Source organism: Aethalodelphis obliquidens, unplaced genomic scaffold (genome assembly GCF_003676395.1).
Source record: "Aethalodelphis obliquidens isolate GAN/ISIS:26980383/991018 unplaced genomic scaffold, ASM367639v1 scaffold6, whole genome shotgun sequence".
NCBI classification, from domain to species: domain Eukaryota; kingdom Metazoa; phylum Chordata; class Mammalia; order Artiodactyla; family Delphinidae; genus Aethalodelphis; species Aethalodelphis obliquidens.
The window spans coordinates 50281326-50302213 of record NW_020837950.1 but is presented as its reverse complement, the minus strand read 5'-3'; the positions used below and the strand labels follow the sequence as shown (position 1 = coordinate 50302213).

At 37.3% G+C, this 20888-nt stretch overlaps 1 protein-coding gene across 4 annotated transcripts in view; it reads right to left on the bottom strand.

Moving 5' to 3' along the window:
• Window positions 1-17208: 17208 nt before the first annotated feature.
• Window positions 17209-20888, bottom strand: part of UGT8 (UDP glycosyltransferase 8) — a 94549-nt gene continuing 90869 nt past the window's right edge. For all 4 annotated transcript variants that reach the window (XM_027103590.1, XM_027103588.1, XM_027103587.1 and 1 more), the window contains one exon: window positions 17209-19847. In XM_027103590.1, the coding sequence (XP_026959391.1) occupies window positions 19484-19847 (364 nt within the window). In that variant the 3' untranslated portion in view covers window positions 17209-19483. The remainder of the gene's footprint in view (window positions 19848-20888) is intronic.

Sequence of the window (20888 nt, the reverse complement as noted above, 5' to 3'; positions counted from 1 at the left end):
ATTGAGCATTTTTTATCTTCCTTTAAACACTCACTAATTATAATTTGCTTTCTAGGACATGGATGGTGTTTTTTTGGGCAGCTTTCCCAACTTAAAGACAATCTCTGTGTTATGGAGGGTACATTGAATATCACCAGGATGGAATATTTAAATTTATATACATTACCAGCTCAACCCTTCCAAGAAAAAGAAAAGAAATTTTATACTACAGGACTCTCATATGTAGTGTCTAGTTAAAATTATTATATCTCTGGTATGTTGATCATTGGTTATATTGATAATTTGCATTAGTATGATATTGAGAAAAGGGTGGGCACAGTACATGTTTAGTAACTCATTGTCTATCCTCAGACGTATTTCCTGGCACATATTAGGCATTCTGTATGTATTTGTTGAAGGAATGAATAAACGCATGAATGATACACGGCAATAATCATGAGAAGAGAGACTTTGGCTTTTTCCACACCAATCCCTGTTTCTGTAAATAATCTAAATGCCACATATAATATTAATGGCAGCAACATACTGACAAAGCATTTTACCTGGGAAATATTTTATTTGCATAACTTACACTTGAAAAAAGGCAGAGATTATTACCGATAATGCATGAATGGAGAAAATTAGGAGATTGTCCAACTTGTCACAGCAGCTTGAGATAAATTAATTGAGAAATTGAGTCACTGTATTTAACAGACTTTTCTTTGAAACTTTAGTATGGGTATTCCATATTCTTTGCAACTCAATATTTTTGGTGTTCAAGTCCATGCTGACCAGGGGTAGAGTTTGGAGGGGGTTGTTATGCTCTCAGGAATGTATTGTTTACGTATATTTAAGGAAAGGACATCTATAAGATATAGTGCTACCAACAGAGAGAATATATGGCTTGTCCTTGATTATTCCCACATTTTATTAGAAACATCCCCTCTTGAACCTGCACTTATTCAACACTATTTATTTATTTTTTTATTTATTTTTTTTTTTTTAACACTATTTATTTAAAAAGTAACAGGTGCCAGGCATAGCCCTGCTCACTGAGGACTGAACGTTGGAGAAGATCCCTGCTCTTGTAGAGACTGCATTCTTATTGAGAGAAATAAACATAAACAAGGAAGAAAGAAATGCATAAATAAGGTGATTTTAGATAATGATAAGTGCTATGAAGATATTAAGAAAGAGTGATTAGATAAGAAACCGCCAGAAAAGGGTAGTTTAAATTGAGTGATCAGGAAAGTCTTCTCTGAGTAGAAGGCATTTGGACAGAGGCCTGCATGAAAAGAAAGGGCATCAGATAAAGATCTGAAGGAGGGGCCTTCTAGGGGCGGAACAGCAGTGCAAAGCCCTTAGGGGAGACATGAGAAACACAGAAAGTCCAGTAAGGCTGAAGTTCACTGAGAAAGTGGAAAGTGTAGTATAGCTGGTTGAAAGCACAGGTCATGGCGAGAACAGTAGGAACAGGTGGGCCACAGTAAGATGTTTAGGAAGATATTTAAGTAAGATATTTAGAAGCTTTCAATAGGGTAGTGACATGGCAGGATAGATGTTTTTTAAAGAGGTCTCTGGTTGTTGAGTAGAAACTAGATATTAGAAATCCAAGCATGGAAGATGAGAGACCTTTTAGGAGCCTTGTGCAATAAGCTAGAGGTCATCACGGCTGAGGCGGAGAGAAATGAAAGGTTTCAGAAAACTCCCAGTGGTAGAGCAACAGGACCTCACTGTTTGATTGGCGAATGAGAAAAATATAGCCATCGAGGTGTTTAAGTAACTGGACAAGTATTAGTACTGTATACAGAATGGGAAAATCGCAGGGGAAACTAAAAATTCTGTTTCTGACATTTTAAATTCGAAGTGCTATCAGACTGAAAAGTGAAGATGCCAAGTAGACAGTTAAGTTGAGAATTGTAGCGACAGGTAAGATCTGACGATATACATTTTGGACATCAACGTATGTATGATAATCAAAGGCATGATGTTCTGTGGGATCCTAGAGAGAGTTCTGATAGAGAAAAGGGCCCAGGACTCCAGTTCTGGGGCGCTCCCACATCTGGAGGTCTAACAGCAGAGGAGTAGCAGAAATCAAACCTAGAAAGGGTCACTGAGCTAGGAGGGGAAACAGGATAGCACATCTTAGGAAACAATAGTAGCTTTCATTTATTGAGAAATACCATATGCCAGGCACCATTCTAAATTCTGTTCCTGTGTTAACTCATTTAGCCTCCACAACAACCATGACACAGGTTAAACAGAGTACTATGTTCTCCTTTATAGAAAATGAGATGGAGACAGAAAAATTAAGAAAATTAATTATTTCAAGGCAGAGGGAATTATGTCAAATATTCTGAGAGATTGAGTTTGAATAAGATAAAGACAAAAAGTGATCCTTGAGTCTGACGAGATGGAGGTCATTGGAGGTCTTGGAAAAAACTGTTTAATAGAATAATGAGGGAGGAAGTCCAACAAAAGTGGGTTACATAAAGAATAGGGAGACCTTTCTGAGAAGTTCTGCATTGAAAGATAAAGCGAAAAACAAATTAATTGGAGGGAAACACAGTATTAAGATTTTTTTTTAAAGACAGGAGATGCCAAAAAATATTTTTATTCTGCTGGGGATATATATGGAGAGAAATCAATGCACAGGATATATGATGGGTAATTGCAGTAGTAAAATCCTGAAAAATCAGACTGGGATCCAAACTGCAAGTAGAGAGAAACTGACTTCTGATGGGAACCGGGTGCGTTTTAACAATTACTAAGGCAAAAAGAATGCAGATACAGAGGCAGGGAAGACTGGTAGATTTGATGTAGAGTACGTGAGGAAGTTCATGACTACTTCTATTTCCTAAAAGAAGTATGATGTAAAATCATCACCTGAACCTGAGGGAGAAGAGGGACTGTAGAAGGATTAATAAAAGAGAATGTAAAAATAGCAAATCTACCAAGAAAGCATAGAGGGAAGGGTGGGCAGTGTTGCCAGCCCCATTAAGATTGGGGTCAGGAGTATAATGAGGCTGACCAGCTCTGTGGTTTCTCCAGCAACATTCAGCTGTTCTGGAGCAGGTGTGGGGCTGGGAAATGAGTTTTCCCAGGTGAGTAAGTAGACGGGGTTGGTTTTTCCCAGGAGAGTTTGATGAAGATCCACATCTGGAAGTTAGTGCAGTGTAATGTCCATCAATGCGCCTTTGCTGGACTGAAGTGAGAATTTCTGCTGTGTTCACGCCCTGCCTCCCTCTCTGAGTAGGAGAGCTTCCACTTTGTTTGTAAGATGCTTTTGGAGCTATCACTCTCACGAAGTCCAGTGTTGAAGTAGTATTGTGTTTGTTTGAAAAATTGGGGATGTTAACTCATATCATATGAGCATTTATATGGGTTCATATACATTCATTCACAAAGTGAATCTCAGCAAGTTGTCCTTTCCTATTCTCTAGGACCCCCAAAACCCTTGGGGATCTTCCATTCTTGCAGCAGAGTGGAGTCTTTCAAATCATGCCATCTGATGTTTTATCAATATACTTAGTCAAAATTTCTCTTTACAGTTCTCGAATGGGTAGCTGTTGCTTGGTTTCTTGAACTACTTGGAGTTATTCTTTTTATGTCTGTCATTGTCACCATGGCTATCTGTTAAGAGAGTTGGTTGAAACTACATTTAAGAATACTAATTATACTAGAATTCTCAACCTGGGCACCTTCTACAACATCACACTTCGAAAAAACCTCTTTCCGTCAAACTTATCGTTAGACAGTAGAGTCTTTGTGCGAAAGACAATGTCTTATTCAACCTGGTATCCACACACACAGTCCTGTGCCTAGCACAGAGTGGGAGCTCAATAAATGTGTCTTTGAAAAAACAAAGAAGTGGATTATCCTGCTGAGGAGTCTGAATAACATACACAGAAAAGCACGAAGCCAAGAGGGGAGAAGGAAAGGAAACATTAACTTGTGAGAACACGTATAACTGAAAAGAGCGTGGAATTAAACATTCTGTTCCAGATCACTTGGTGAGATGATTATAGCGTGATAAGTTAGACCCACATTTTGTTTGCCTAGATACCCTACACCAAATATGTGACTATTCCGTTTCCCACTTCTCTTAGACCAAGGTCACTGATTGTTTTTCTCTCTTTAAAAAGCTGTTCCAGAACCAGCGTCACAAGCTCCTAAAGATGTAGTAGATTCTGAAATATTGGAAGAGAAACCCAAGACAGTCATTTCATTCATAAAGAATCTTAACAGGTAAGTCTTACAATTTGATGTAAGGCTGAGTGCCCATGCGTATCACCTGGAAAAGGTTCAACAAGTAAGAAGTAGTTTGTCTCCAAATCACCTGCCTTATTTTTAGTAATATCTATCCTATAAATATTAAATGTCCAAATTTTAATTATACGTACATATACTTTTTCTTTTGCTGAAACATTCAATATATTTTTGTATATTTAACTCTAAAATAACTCTTAGGGATAACTGAAAAGTGTAATTTCTTCATTTTGTCCTGCATCCCTACTCTATATAGTTTATTCTATAAAATGAAAGCAAAAATTACGTGAACTTAAATGATTAGTATCCAAGTTTTAGAAGCATAAAATGAAGCCACACTAAGACTACGAGTGAAACTTGTCCAATTATAAAAACTTTTGATGAATTTTTATTATCTGGATATTCATGAGTAACCTGTTAATATCAGTTCATCAAAAGATAACAAAGCCTTCCAACATGGGGGAAATAGTGATTAAAGAACTTAAGAAAGTGACTGTAGGTTGCCTGCCTTTGACATGGCTAAAATTGTTATTATTTTAAGCTTTCCATTTGCATTAAAACGATATATTTGCATGGGTTTATTTTTTAATAACATCTTTATTGAGATATAATATATACGCCACATATTATAACACGTAATTATACACACAGTGTATAAAATCGTGGTAAATACAATATATTCGATTCATGTTTTCCACTAAACATGGAAAGCCAGTGTGTTTCTACCTTAATTTGTAACATCTATAAGTTAATCAGGGCAACAAGGGAGAAAGGTAACTACTACACAAACGGATAGTGTCAAAGAAAAAAAAGTTTATCTTTAGAAAATCAAGAACAATGTGGACTCAAGAAAGAAACAGAGGCTCTCCCACTCTTCCCCTAGACTTTCCCCTGAAGCGAATTAACTAATTAGTTAATTCTACAGCCTCTGTTGAGAACCTATCCAGTGTCAGACACCAACTATACATCAGTGAATAAGACAGATGTAGTTCCTTCGATGGAGGAACTCAAAGCTCAGTAGGAGAAAGGAAAACATATGCTTAGTGCTAGGAGAAAGCTAGGAAGGAGATCTTACTTGAGACAGAGTGCTCAAAAGGTGACAGTTATGTTGTCTCGTCAAACATAAGTTTAGCCCTATCCCCACCCCAAATTCTTATCCCAGCTCCTAGCACACTGATCTGGAGGCAGTAGGACCAAAAAGAATTAGAATGCTCTTTCATTCATTCAATACACACTTTATGTGTGCTTCCTAGGTCTCAGGTCTGTTATGAGTACTGGAAATACAGATATAAAAGTCTCTAATACAATGTCTGTGGTGGAGAAACTAATATGTGAACAATTACGATAAGCAGCCATGAGTACAGAAAACCAGAAGAGAAATTGGGGGCCAGGGGCATAACTCAGACTGAGAAGTCTTTACCTAAAAGGTAATTTCTGAGCTGAGATTTGAAGAGGTTAAGAGTTAGCCAAGGAAAAGGTCAGGACAGAATTGGGAAGAGGGGAAAGAAATACTAACGCTTATATTTACTAGAGAGAGTATCATACATCTGAGAAGTTACAAGTAGTTCCATTTGGCTGAAGAGATGGTATAGTAAGTGGCAAGAAATAAGTTTAGGGATGGTGTCAAGCACCAATCAATGAAAGGTCTAATGTGCCAGTCTAGGTTTTATCTTATTATAAATAGGGAGCTATTGAAAGCCTTCGAGTAATAAGAAGTAACATGATCAACTGTGCATGTTTAGATAGATCATTCTTTAAGTAGGAGAAAGATAGGTTGTAAAGAAAGAAATCTGGAAGCAGGAAGAACAATTAGGGAGGTGTGGCTAATAAATTAGGTAAGAGATAACCCTCCAAAGTAAGACGATGGCGAAAGAGTAAAGACTCAAGAGATGCTAGGGAGGCAGAACTAGCAAGACATTCTTGTTGGAAGGGAGGTGATGAGTAAGGAAGGAATCTAAGATGATCCAGCTTTCATGGCTTGGGTGATTTACTAATGCTAATGTCCATAATTGAGAGAGGCAACAAGGAAGAGAAAGTGATTAGGGGACTAGGGACAAGAAGCAGCTGATATTGAGTGCGTTCTATGTGCCAAGGACTTTTCTTCTGCCACGATTTAATGCCACTGTTATTTGTTACTGAATCCTAAGGAGGTCTCTCCAGCCAGGTTTTCTTTCCCGAGTTTATTCAAATGCCTCCTAGATATTTTCATTCACATATTTTGATGGCATGACAAAACTGAAGAATTCCAAAGTGGAGTCTAGATAATGAAATTAAATTTAGACACTAAGAGGGAATGTGTGTGAGTTTTGTTATTGTTCGTTTTGTTACATTGTTATTTTTTCACTGAAAACTATAGAAAGGAAGAAAAAGATAGGTATGGATAGAACGAGTTAGGAGAAATGGCAGGATGGGAAGGAACACTTGCTTGTGGACATCTTTTTTCTCAGTAAAGCAAAAGCAAGTTCATCCACTGGAACCAATGTGGGTAAACTGGCAAGTTAAAAGACCTGAGGGGAAAATGATGAAGGTTTGAAATAGCTATGGAGAATCAGAGAGCTGAAATGGAACACATCAAACGATGAGTAGGTATCATTGGCAGTCCAACTGAAATGAAGAGCTTGATTTTTCAGTAGCATCAACCTATGCATCTATTTGATTTCTGCCAGCATTGCTTACCAATCCAGGTACAGGAGGGAAGAACACAGGTGGTTGGGTTGATCCAGGATTGGACTTTGCTCTATGGCTGCAGCAGGATAGTAAAGGCAAGAGTTTGTCAGTATAGACAATAGAATTTTTAAGTTAGGGATCAAAGGCTCAGACTTAGTATCAAAGAAAATACCTCCAGGAAGAAACTTTTAGATTGAGAGGGAAAAAAATGGAACTGTCCAGTTATGGAACTGGACACCAATAAATTGTAGAAATGGGTACTGGAATAACAGGAAGCTAAGCCAGAGAGTGAGATACTGGCGTAGAATATTTCAGAAATGGAGTCTCCATGATAAAAAGCCCAGATGTGGCTGGAGGTGATGATTGAAGAGGAGGGAAAAGAAGGTCAGTGGCTTTGACAACACCAAGCAAATATGATACTCATTTGTCAGGTGGTCCACCCAATATTTGGAAAAACCTTAAAGGGCACTAATCCAGCTTCCTTAAACAGAAACTTATATTAAGGCATAACCTTCAATAAATCTTGGCCAAGTAGCTGTCATCCTAATCATAACGTAGTGACCCAAAATAGAACATTCTCTAGGAATGATTTTACTCACGTTCTTTAAAGCGAGTGTAAAATAAAATCAGTGATACTTTTTGTTTGTTTGAAATTAATGATGATTTGCATACAGTGGTTTGTATCTTTTATTTTATTTTCAGAAGAAGTCGTTGACATAATGTGGAGAGAGGGAACTTTTGATTCACTCTGGGTCAAAACCACTTGAACAAAACTTCTAGTGGGAGAAGCAGTGAAGGATGTAACTAAGGTTCTCTTCGAGTGGACATTTAAATTACTTTTCGTGCACAGTCATGAAGCCAACCTCCGTTTTCCCAGCCCAGCTACTCTTGTTCAGCCAGCTCTATTACCTTAAATACCCAGGTTTGGCAACATATCAGAGAGCTAAATCCTATTTTTTTTAACCTTTATATAAATGCATCCCTGGACTTCATATGGAACCAAACATGATCCAAAACATCAATACCTAACCTTGGAGCTTTGAATCTATCAGAAGGTTCTACCATTATCGGCCTCTATCGAAAGAAAACTTAAAGCTGCTTGCTTCCCCAGCCTCTTTCTCTCACTTTCTCTCCAAAAATGAGTCAAGATCAAGGAAAAAAAGTTTCATTTCCCCTCCTCCCTGAGAAGGAGTGTCGCTTATTGCCAGCTGCAAGACAAGAATAGGCTTGTTGAGCATGAACAAGTTGATCGAGCCCTGGTTAAAAAGCATTAGAAGATACATGCACACGCTTCTTAAAATTTTCCTGAAACCTTTAACTTTATAGCCTAACTATCTTCACCCACTGGCAGAGAAAAGTGAATCTGAGAAGAGAGCTAACTATTAAGAGTCAGATGCCACGATTGCTTCATTTACCACACGCAGTTCCTTCAACGGTCCTGCAGTTGAGTTTGCCTATCCTTTCCTTCTGCACTTTCGGGAAGCTCTAGGAGCCACAGCTGATCTGATTCTGGGACCTGAGTTTGGTGTTTGGAATACAAGCTTTCGTGACATGGAGATTAATAAAAATAGTAATAACTGTTAAAACAAAGCCCCGAACAAAACTCCAAAAAACCAAGTGTTAATTGGATAATATGCATGGCTACATTTAAAAGCTCTAAAAATTGTAATATAGAACATTCAGTTATATTTCTTGTACATTACTGTCGTTGCTATAGTAATTTCTCTTTCGCTGTTGTGGACAACATTAGGTCATAACTGCTGTACTCACATTTAACCCATGACTGCCTAGATAATTGTAATGCTTACTCTGCCACTGTCTTTCTCGAGCACTCTGTCAGTCAATATTCCTAGACGTTTAGTTTTCTTTACCATGTTAAGCAAAACATAAATTATAAACATAATTTATAAATTTATTTGTAACTGTAATTTCAGGATTTTGCTGAATCCTTTCATTACCAGAAAAGAACTCATTTTCCTTCAAACTAGCTAAGAAGTTGGACTTACTACAACTATTTTGCAGATTTCCTAAGTCAAGCGCAAGTAAACTTAAGAGTGTTAGAATCTGGTCTTTTTCTACAATTTAGCAGGATAGAAGGGCCTTTACATTATGTCAAATAACGTGTAACACAAGAAGCTTGACACCAACAGTGGTGAAAGCTGGGCCATAAGACCAGGTGTTCGGCACTCAGGCACAGACGCAGGCCTGGGGTGGGTGGGGGGGAGTTACTGCCTAGCTAATGCAATGCAGGTTACATTTGAGGGTGATTAACTGAAGATCCAAAGGGAAGACAGTTTTCAGAAAATATTTGTCCTCAGTATGGTGGCCATCCCGTCTTCAACACGTACCGTCCTGTCAGAACAAACTACTTGCCGTTTCTGACTGTGCCGCACTGCTGCATAACTCGCGATCCACCGTAGGATCATGCCTTCCCCAAATTACCTCTACTCACTTCTCTGCCTGGTGAACTTCTATTCATTCTTTATAATTCAACTAAAACAAGCCCCAGGTGGAACGTTCCCTCATTCTTCTCTATGCCTCAACAGCATATTGTCTACACCTAATTACAATATAAATTCCCCTGTTGACTGAAGCTGCTTACTTGCGGGTTTTGTCTCCTTCAAGTCAGGGACTGTGGCTTCTTCATCCTTGTATTCCCAGTGGCACGTACAGTGAGTGCCTGGCACTTTAGAAACACAGAAAACAATGTTGGATTGTGTTTTAATAAAGGCAGTACTGAGATCAGTGAGATGGAGAGGATAAAAAGAATACTGACAAAGGAATGTTATTTAGTGGTGCTATAAATGAAGAAACAACCTTTGATTATGTGTAAATTAAATGTTATAGATCACATCCAACTTAGCATAGGAGATGTCGGTATGTTCAGAATTGGTAGCAAAAAGAGTAGGCTACTTTTGATGTAACATTAAGAAGAGTTAGAAAAATAGGAGGGAGAAAGTGAATATAATAAGCAAATGATTCAAGGGCTTGGGATAAAAAGATTACAATGTAGTCAGATGGATATTTTTGGTAACAGTTTGGTAACAGTTTTAGTAGAGAATAAAGATCCAATAGATACATAAAAAACTGTAGTATACATGAAAAAGAATCATTTCATTAAAATGCTTATATTAATGAATGAAGCAAATAGAAACCAATAAAAACACTGAGTTTATGGTTTAACTATAAAAACACCTTGAAGACACAGATAACAGAAGGATAAGTATTAAAGTAAATGATCAGATAATTCAGAGTAGAATAAAGAGAAGTGATAAGCTGGTGTTAAAAGGAAGGTAAGGAACAATTGACTTGTTAAAGAAATGTACAGCAAAAGCCCAGGTGGGGAGTAAAAATCACCTACGTATATCTTAGGAACAGAAGCACCAATCCAATGAGGACAAAGCACTGTTCTGATGGGTGGTAGATGCTTGAGTTGACACCAAAAATCAAGTCTTTCATTTCCATAGATCTTCAAATCTTTTTCTGTGGTGCTGACAACGATGCCAATGGATGTTTGACTTACAATGAAATAGAAAGTCTACTAGGAGAAGAGACACCAGAACAAGAGTTACTGGAGCTATTTGATGCTGATAACAATAAGATGTTCTCCTATGTTGAACTAATAAGAGCATTTGGACTGACTGGTAAGGGGCTTCAGGGGCTGGGACATGGGTGAAGGCCAGGGGACAGGTAGCCTTGAACAGCATTCTGTATTACAGCCCCAAACTAAGTAACCCACAACTTATAATTTTTAGTTTAAAATTAAATCCAAAAGTAAAGTTTATAAGAAAACCTCTAAAGTAACAAATAAACAGGGCATCCCATGCCAAATGCGATGATAAATAGAGTAACAAATCAGTTTAACTGCATGAGTAGAGGGTTTATGTCTTCTGGAGGTTAAGGAAAGACATAGTAATTAGTGTTCCTCTGTACTTGCTTAAAGGATTTTAGGATGACACTCTTAAGACTGAAACTTTAAAGCTTGACTAGTAGAAAGCAATGAGGTAAAAACAAAACTAGAAGGCTACTTACTATTCATTGATAGAATAAAAAGTTAAATAAGTGAAATGAAATCATACAGAATCTAAAGCACCTTTTAAAATTATACTATTTCCCTCATCTGCTTCTTTTCTATTTAGTTTTCATAGACTCCATGGTGTAAGGAATTTGAAAACACTTACATTAAATATCTAGGGGTAGTTTCTTAACCAGTGATGTGAAGAACAGCAGAAGGAAATATGGTGGCTATGGAAAGGAAGTGTTCAGTCAATTAAATGAGAAAATTCTGATGTGAAAAAAAAGGAGACGTTTTTAGGTCTAAATTTTTTGACGACATTAGAGCTGACATCCGAAGCTGGGAGATTAATAGAACACACTTGGCCATAAAACAAAATTCCATGTAATCAAATGCTAAATTCAATCTATTTACTTTTAAAACTGGAGAATAATAAATTATCCCTCTCATTTGAGAAAATATACAATAGTCAGCAGAGAGTTGTTTTGAACCATTCCATCTTGGCATGGAAACACATGAGCTGACTCTACCTGCCCCTCCAGTGCTGTAGCTAATTCTCAGGGATCACATCTGCTGCACGGTGAAAACATCTATGACATAGGAGGACCCACATGGCTGTAGATGCCTGGATACCGCCAAGGTCTTGCATTTGCCAAATCCCATTGACTTCCCTGGGTCCTGTATTCAAGACTTTAAAGGTCTTTGCTTGATTTTGTCCCATCCCACCTTCATTTCGGTGAAGAAGAAGAAGAAGAAGAAAAAAAAGATGGGCTAGCATTCCAAAATACAAATTGCATGGCTGGAGGAACCACTCATCCAAAGCATCCATTCTGAGGTAGTCACGGATCTGAAACTTCTGCCTCCTTCCCGGGACATCCTTGCTTTGTTCCCCACACCTGTTTACTGCTACAGGGAAGATGAACATGCTGCCATCCTAGGCTAAGCTCTTGAATGGCTGCCACCTATCAGGCCTGGGCCTATCTCTGGCTCTACGTGACAACTGGCTGCATTCCGGCATCTTCTTTTAATATCAGGGACAATGAGTGATGCTAAATAAATGAGAGTTAGAGAATCAGAGATAAAACGCATCCTGGTGCAGAAGATCCTTTTAGAAGCTCCAGTAAAGATTATGAGGCAGGCTCCCATGGGGGAAAGTTCAGGTCTCTATTTGTACAAATCAGTTATATAAAAACTTTGATTGACCCAGTGGGAGGTAAGAAGGGGTATACATGGCTTGACAGTTTAAAGATCCCTAAGCTACACCCCAAACCAGTTTACAGGGTCCCCTAGCCAGAGGTCTACACAGTGCCCTAGTCAGTACAGCATTCTTCCCAAACCTATGAAGAAGCACCATCTGTGTATTCATTGTTTTTAATGGAACTTCCATCCTAAATGACATTCAGCTAGTTCAAAATATTTTTTTTGAATTTTTTTTTTATACAGCAGGTTATTATTAGTTATCTATTTTATACATATTAGTGTATATATGTCAATCCCAATCTCCCAGTTCATCCCACCATCACTACCCCCTGCCACTTTCCCCGCTTGGTGCCCATACGTTTGTTCCCTATATCTGTGACAGACAAAATATTTTTTAACACGGTTGAACATTTTCTCAGTTTGGCCTTTGGTAATTTGGAATGCTTGAACTTCCAATTGGGTTTCCATACTCTGTTAAAAAACAAAGGCATCATCATATACATAAGCACAGTCTATGCACCATAAACCTGGAAATGCTAGGGCAACTTAGAAAACATCGAACAGTAGACAACCCAAGAGAGGAAACTGAAAGCTTGGAAGCAAGAAGATGGTAAGCAAGTAAGGGAAGAAGGCAGCTTATGCAATAAGTAGTATGAAATCTGGAACCGGAAGCCAACACACTCAACTCAAAAGTTAATTGCGGCTGGGCCCGTGAGCCATGGCCACTGAGCCTGCGCATCTGGAGCCTGTGCTCCGCAACGGGAGGGGCCACGGCAGTGAGAGGCCCGCGTACGGGTTGGGGGGGGCGGGGCGGGGGGAGTTAATTGCGCTTTCACAAACGGCAACGCTGGCTTATCCATTCTCTTGGATCTGTGAAATAGATTCAGAGGTACATAAGTGAATTTCTTCCTTTTCTAATCTCCTTGAGACCCTAGATGAAAAATTGTGTGTCAGTTGAATTCATTGTAAGAGAAAATATTATTCATAACTAGGATCTAGTTTAAACTTTTAAATCTCAAAATATTTTTTACTCTAGAATAAATAAGAAGATGGAAGTTCCAGAAAGAAGACTATATATTCAGAGCAGTAGCTTGATTTTATTTTATAACAATTGCATCCTGTTTTCCACAATATTTTAGCAAGAAGTGTTACAGAGGTACATCTGAGTTAGATGCTAAAACTGGCTAGTTCTTTTGAATATCATTCAGTTTCAAAGAAGTTTTTCTTTTGAAACAAACTTTAAGCTTATAATACCACCATTATTTAAAAAATAGGTGAAGAAATTTTGGTTTGAGTTAATTTTTATAATCTAATTCTAAAGAATTGTTTAGTATAATTTAAATGTTAACTACACATACGCATACTTAGTATTAACATTATATATTTATATAATGCATATATATATATATACATTTGTACTTGTTTTTTTTTCTATTGGCCAAGGCTTTAACCAGTTGTTCACAGTGGCATATTTAAGCACCTAGAAGCACCTTCTTATTCATAAGGTGAACTTGTTATATACAGAGGGCAGAATCAGGATTGGAAGCAGAATTGATGATTTTTATATGTTAGCCTTGGGCTTTTCTAAATGCCTGATCTCTATCAGTTCTTTGGATTTGAGAACAAAATGCCTAGACATCGCTCAGAAATATAACACCACACATCATCGTTAACTTGAAATTTAATGTTACATGCTATTTACCTAATATGTTTATACTCGAAGTTACCATTTTCTGCTAAAAGTAAGGAATACTCATGGACTTCAGCTACAGTTTCATGAGGGTAGCTAAAGCAGAATTAGCATAAATATATAAAAGTCTTCCTAACATATTAGTTTTTGACATTCTAATGCAGTGCTGTGCTAAGAGTAATAGATCCTTCAACAGCAAAATTGTTTGTAACTAGGCTCTCAATAAGAAACTATTTTTTGTTACATTGTCTTTTACTTATTTCTGACCTGGATGGAAAATTGACCTTAATATTAGGACTAAGGACTTAACGGCTTAGTAGAAATTACCTTTTAAAAGTGTAGATCTTATATTAAATTCAAGCTAACTCTGCCTTTGTAATAAGAAACAATCGCTTACTGCATAAAATACATTACTGAAAGAGTCAAAACTAACTGTAGATAGAAACTAACACAGCAATGAAATATTTTTAGTTGTATAAAATTCAGTGAGGGGGCTTCCCTGGTGGTGCAGTGGTTGAGAGTCCGCCTAATGATGCAGGGGACACGGGTTCGTGCCCCGGTCCGGGAAGATCCCACATGTTGCGGAGCGGCTGGGCCCGTGAGCCATGGCCGCTGAGCCTGCGCATCCGGAGCCTGTGCTCCGCAATGAGAGAGGCCACAGCAGTGAGAGGCCCGCGTACCGTAAAAAAAAAAAAAAAAAAAAAAAAAAAAAATTCAGTGAGGACTTCAGGTTTTATTATTTAATAAATGAAAATGCTTTGTAATACCTGAGATATTTAATGTTGGTGTTAGACTTCTTTGAGTAGATTTACACTATGACTGTTTTATTTGAATAACATAGTATAATTTTACATGTAGTTTTGATTTTTCAACGTGACCTTGGATTATATCAATATTTTGCTTGCTGGAAAAAAATCTGCTGGTTTTATCACACTAACTAGGCATATTATCAGTAATCTTGTGGGTTATACGAATTAATTCTTTCTTAAATTATGTCTTGTTTACCCAAAAGTAAAGAGTGCAAATTACATAATTATAGTGTGCCTTTTGGTTTCCATATCTTGAAAAATAAGACCATTCATGCCATTCCCCACCCTGGCCCCAAGTCAGAAGCCCAAATACCCAAGTGATTAGGAACTTGTAACATCTTGCAGAATTTGTAGAAAAATGACAATATGTCATTTTGACATATGTCTTAATTGTATAGATTTCTAAGACACCACTAGCTAAAATTTGTTAGAAAAATGTTTTTGCTCTCTGCAAAAACTTTCACTAGCATTTCTGCATGAAACTTATGCCTTTAAAAGATGGCTAAAAATTATACTGTCTCAGAAGTAAGAAGGATAAGAAGCTCTTTAATAGCATTCACATAATTCTTAAACTTTGTCATATAAGATTTAAAAGTTTTCTATTTCAAATTGTTTTTGATAATACCAATTGCAAATAAGCATTCTCTAATGTGATTTTATATTTATAAACCAGCTGAATTCCTTAGAAACAAGAATGAAAATAATTATACTTCCAATAATAAAATAGATCACTGTATTATACCTTGAAGTCATTTTTGTCACCTTATACTGGTTCTCTCATTTTTAAACCTTTTCAAAGTGGAGTCATTCCATTTTAGCAGCATTTTGGGATCTGGTGAATAGCTGAGCTATGAAGAGAGAGGACAAGATGTAACTGTGAGAGCCAAGTGCACCACTGACACCTAAAATACCACCAGGTGAATAGAAGCCTTAATAAATAGTTGAATAAATGAATGAAATGAATAAAACACATTTTCCTAAACAACTTTCAAAAACTGAAAGCACGATGATGTGAAAGAAGTTAGTCTATTCAGTATATCCATGACTAATACCACAGATTGGAGGGCTCATCCTGTGCGGGCCATTATGCTAAATGCTTTAAACACATGCACGCACACACACAGTGTATTAAACATTCAGTATAACGGCCAGCACAGTGTATGTGTGCGTGTGCGTGTGTGTGTGTATGTGTGTGTGGTGTGTGTATATGTATTCAAGAAAAGCCCATGAGGTAACCATCATCATACAAATAAGAAATTCAAAAGTTAAAGATTAGTAAATGTTGGGGTAAGCCTTCAAAGTCAGGACCCTCAGACAATCAGAGGTTGAATTCAATACCTGATTCAAAAAATAAATTCATGAGGATGTTCCTGAGGAAGCAATTAACCGCATGGACATTGTGTTACAAGACAAGCCAGTAGTGAGTGTGGATTCTCTGGTGCACACAGAGAGGCTTCTTTGACGTGTATTCTTGCCTCCCAAGTGTTCCCACAGTACCCTGCACATACATGTGCCATGGGCCCCAGCACTTTACATTATAGTTACTTCTGTGTCCATGTCTCCCACTAGATCACAAGCTCCTTGAAGGAGAGACTGTCCTTATCATCTGTAAACTCCCCTGGTATCCAGCATACTGTCTGCAATGGGACAGGCATCCACTGAACGTCAAGTCACTTCCACTCCCCACCCCTCCATGGCAGTTCCTGAGTTCTTGCTTATAAATAAATATTCTCTCTTCAATTCACTACAGTTGTGTATTTCAAAGAAGGTTCTTACCGTTTATAAGTAACAATGGTCCACAAAATGTTTCACAACAACAAACTGAACTTCTTTCATGTTAATTTCATCACAAGTTTTATGCCCCACAGTGTCCAATTATAATGTCTAATCTGCCTAATTACAAGGCAAAGCTGGGAGCATGACACTGAGACAGGTCATCTGAGCATAAATATTCTTGTAGTTTTGGTGGAAACAGGAAATGGGTGGGAAAAAAACAGGATGCTACGTCTTGTCTCAGCACTGCCTCACCACTACTGGTTCCTAGAAGGGAAGGAGGGCAGGGGCAGATAGCAGATCACCTGAATAGGTTTTTCTGAATTGGAGTCCTCTGTGCATCTAGTGTGGTGGATTTCAGCAGTTGGAGAGGGGTGTTGTGTATCACAATCTAGCGGGAGATGTGGTCAATAAGTTGTTGGATAGGTAAGGTTCAGAGGCGATTCATTAAGGACAGTACTCCCAAACCTAAGTTGATAAACACCACCAGAGACTTTGCCAGAAGGTATCAATGTTGTATTTGGGAGTCTGAGAATGTCCCCAGATTGTAATACAAAGTGTCTACATCCTCAAGAGAGCATCTCTAGCTTTCTCCAACCTCAATCATAAACCACCACTTTAACCTAAACACCACTCCCCTTCAATCCCGGACATTCAAATTCTGCCTCTACGTCTATGTGGAGCGATATTAAAAGTTATGGCTCTAGAGGAAAAACGATTGATGTCTTAATTCTCATTTGCATTTGATATGATGACCAGCGACAGAAATACTTGCAGAGGTTCTTTTTAAAAAATAAATGAATAAATACCTTCTTGAAAACTTTACTTTATTAGAGAATCTAGCCCAAGCGTGGAAAATTTAAAATCACTCTATTTACCAAAACTGGCTAACAATAAGCTTACTAAAAAAAACAAAAAAAAACCAACAATGATCAGTAAATACCTACACTTAACATTCTTAATTATGGGACAATTTTAAGATCCATGTTGATGTACTTGTAAGGTGAATACCTCTGTTTAATAATAATTAAAAAAAATTCTCACATGTAACACTGTTTTCACACTCATATACACATATAAACGTTGGGAGACCTGTCTCAGAAACATGTTTATAATGGATTTACATAATATTGTGAAATAAAATCTGAATAAAAATTTTATTCCAACAACATTTCTCTATTTTTAAATAATGTTTATTGTTTAAGTTTTTATCACAGTGGAGATTAATTTATGCTTAATCATCCAGTGAATGCCTACTGTCACCTTTATCCAATTCCAAAAAAGCAAAATCAACTCATTCATACACTCTAAGTCCTGTTGCCATCCCACCATTCATTGCCTGTGTCTTTTTTCCCTTTTAACGGCAATATTATAAGATTGTGAAAAGGTATAACTAATAGGCTTATACGTGTAATACCATTTCTTCAAGTATTCAGACAGCAATATATTTGCCTGCATTGTACACTAGAAAACTACTTGTGACATTATTTCTAAGTACAGGAGAGTGGCTCCTGGTGGGAGTGTGATGAAGTTGTATGTCATAGTGTATGATAAGGATTTAAGCATTCTAGAATTTTCACAACTCTTCCCATGTTAGCGAACGTCATTAGGTAGATGCTGTATTTTTCTACTGTCAGCTGTCAGACATAAGATGTCAAACTACAAATAAATAAAGCATACACTCAACATGTGTAGTGCAAATGCTAAGTAAACAGAATGACAGGGAATAAACTCGTAGTTGCCAGCAAGTGAACGGTTCAGCTGGGAGGTCCTGATTTTGTGATGTCTGTGACTTGCACCCCTATCCTCAAATGAATACTATTCCTGTCCCACGTCAGCCACAATGGATTGAAGTGAGGGTGAAGGCAGTGAGGAGGGGAGTGGGAACTCATTTTCACAAACAAGTAGTACAATTTCTCTGTCACTTCTGTATAACATGTAAAGTTTAACTTGGTAACCAGATCTCAAACCTCTCAGACAAAGCAGGTACCAATATGGAGAAAAGCAAATGTTCCAATGAAAAGAATTAAATGTTGGCACCTATGTAACAGACTGTGTGGCCCAGACAACAAAATAGGATGAAGGAGGTGTTTTGTTAAAGTTAAAACTTTGGAAATACCACACCTGAACATTCAAAAATTACATTACAGAAAAGCCATCAAACAGTTACAAAACATTCAAATAACAACCCTGTTTAAAGATGCCATAGAAGCAGTAATCTTCAGTACTCTGAACAAAAGTCAGAGCTTTGTTGCTTTGTTTTAATTATACATTTAACATACTGTTATTCATTAAAATGAAATAGAAAAAAACTATAAAATTCTCCCAGAGGCAAATTATTGGTAGGGAGAAAATAGAAGTAAAACGTGACAACCAATTTATACATTTACTTAATTGTATGTTTTTTCCCCCAGAAGTATCCACAGTCTGTAAGAAAAGTAAAACTAAAACAAAACAAAAAACCTAAAATGAATAAACAAAAAAATCCTAAAAGTACAAAAACCGGTGTCATCTATCTTTTCATTTTCTTCCTCTGCATTCAGTTTTGAGGGGAAAGTGTTCTTTCATGGTAGTGTTCTGAGCCTCCATATATGAAATTCTAGAAGAGAAACGTCTGGATCCTAACCGTCTTTCTATTTCATTCTTGGATGTGTTGTACCGTCAACAAATGTAACAAGCAGCTGGCTGAAATAATCTTAATTAGGAAACATACACACACACATACATATACAAACAAATCTTTTTTAAGAGAAAAGAAACCATTCCTTATCTGGGACACACATATATCAAGACTTAAAACTAAAGTCTGACACGGTCACTTAATTGATTTAAATAATTAAGGCTTCTAAAAGGTTCAGTGCCAAAACTCTCTGCATCAGTATTTGCATAAAATACATTTTTGCATTTTAGGTCTGTGCTTTTTACAGCCATCTTAATTCCACAGAATTTCATTAGTAAGATCAGATAAGGGAGTGTTAGAATTGTTTACTGATGTTTTCCTTTTAGTAGTTGTTAGACTAAATTATAGCAATAAAAATTCAGTGACTGAACAGATTTGTTACTATCAGGTGGGCTGTTGGCTCATTTCACCTTCTTTTCATGTTTAATGTGGCCATTTCTTTTATACTTGCCATTGGGGATTCCATTATGGTAATGTCCATTAACTGTGCTATGCTTATTTCTAGACCACAAACTTTTGATTTTACTGTAGATAAATTTTGTGACCCAGGACAAGAGGAAGTAAAACAAGGCAGCACCAAGCAAAAGCACAAAGGCAACATCCAGTAAAAAATACTGACAGAAAGAGATTTGATGGACAGCGGCACGTAGGTGATGGGCTCCATTGTGACGCAGAATGTAATCGATCCAATAGACAGTCCGATTGACAGGGTGCCCAGGTTGATCCTTGTGGATTTCTGAAAGCTTCTGAGCCCTCTGACGGTAGCTATGAGGTGGAGGTAAGACACAGAATGATCATGTAGCTACAAGGCTCAGGATCATAACTCCCTAAAGTTAAAAATGGGGAAAATAATAAAAATAGCTATCCTGTATTAAGTACCCAGTATGTGCCAGGCACTGTGATAACTGCTTTCAACACATTACCTTATACTAACACAGTAAAATAAATTTTACACAGATAAGGAAAATGAAAATCAGAGAGACCAAGTGACCTGACCATGATTACAAATTTGAGATTCAAATTCAAGTTTTTCTGACTCCAAATCCCATGCTCCTTCTACACTAGACCATGCCTCTTATATACACGTAATCCTTCTCTTCATATGCTTTTAAATACTATTAATCAATGAGTCTCAACCAGGAAGAGGAGTGAATTTATTAGATTCTAAAACAGAGGGACGGTGGAAAAAAATGCAGAATTTTGTCCCAACACCTTTTCCTTTTAGTAGTGACATTTAATTCTGTTCTGATTTAAAACAGCACTAGCTGATAGAGTGAGATTATTATATTTAGTAAACAGATGAAAAGGAATTGACAAACACTATGAAGCCATATGTGAGTGACATTATATGCAGTAGAGATACATATATGTATATGTATATATATACATATAAAGAGAACGCTCTTAAATGATTGATAAAAATCAGCTAAAGAGGATCAAAAATATTTAACTGTACATTTCTATGCCAATCTTTGGCACAAAGCCCCTTTGAGCATGGATCTCTGATCAGAGTTTGCATTGTTCAAACATAAGAAATAATTTCCACATGGAAGGATTACAAAACACATCATGGAGGGTGTGGCCTTCGAGCTGTGCCTTATACAGGAACAAAAGTTTGGACATGTGAAAACTTGCTAGACCGAGAGAAGAGTGTGAACTAAGTAATAAAGGTGGGAGGGCAAGAGTATGCCCAGAACAAACTTATTTGGAAAGAGTATGTAGCACAGGGGTGTTTGGCTGGAAATTAGACTGGAACGTGAGTCTCCTTCACGTGTGTTCAGAATGACAAGATATGCAGCCCTGTTC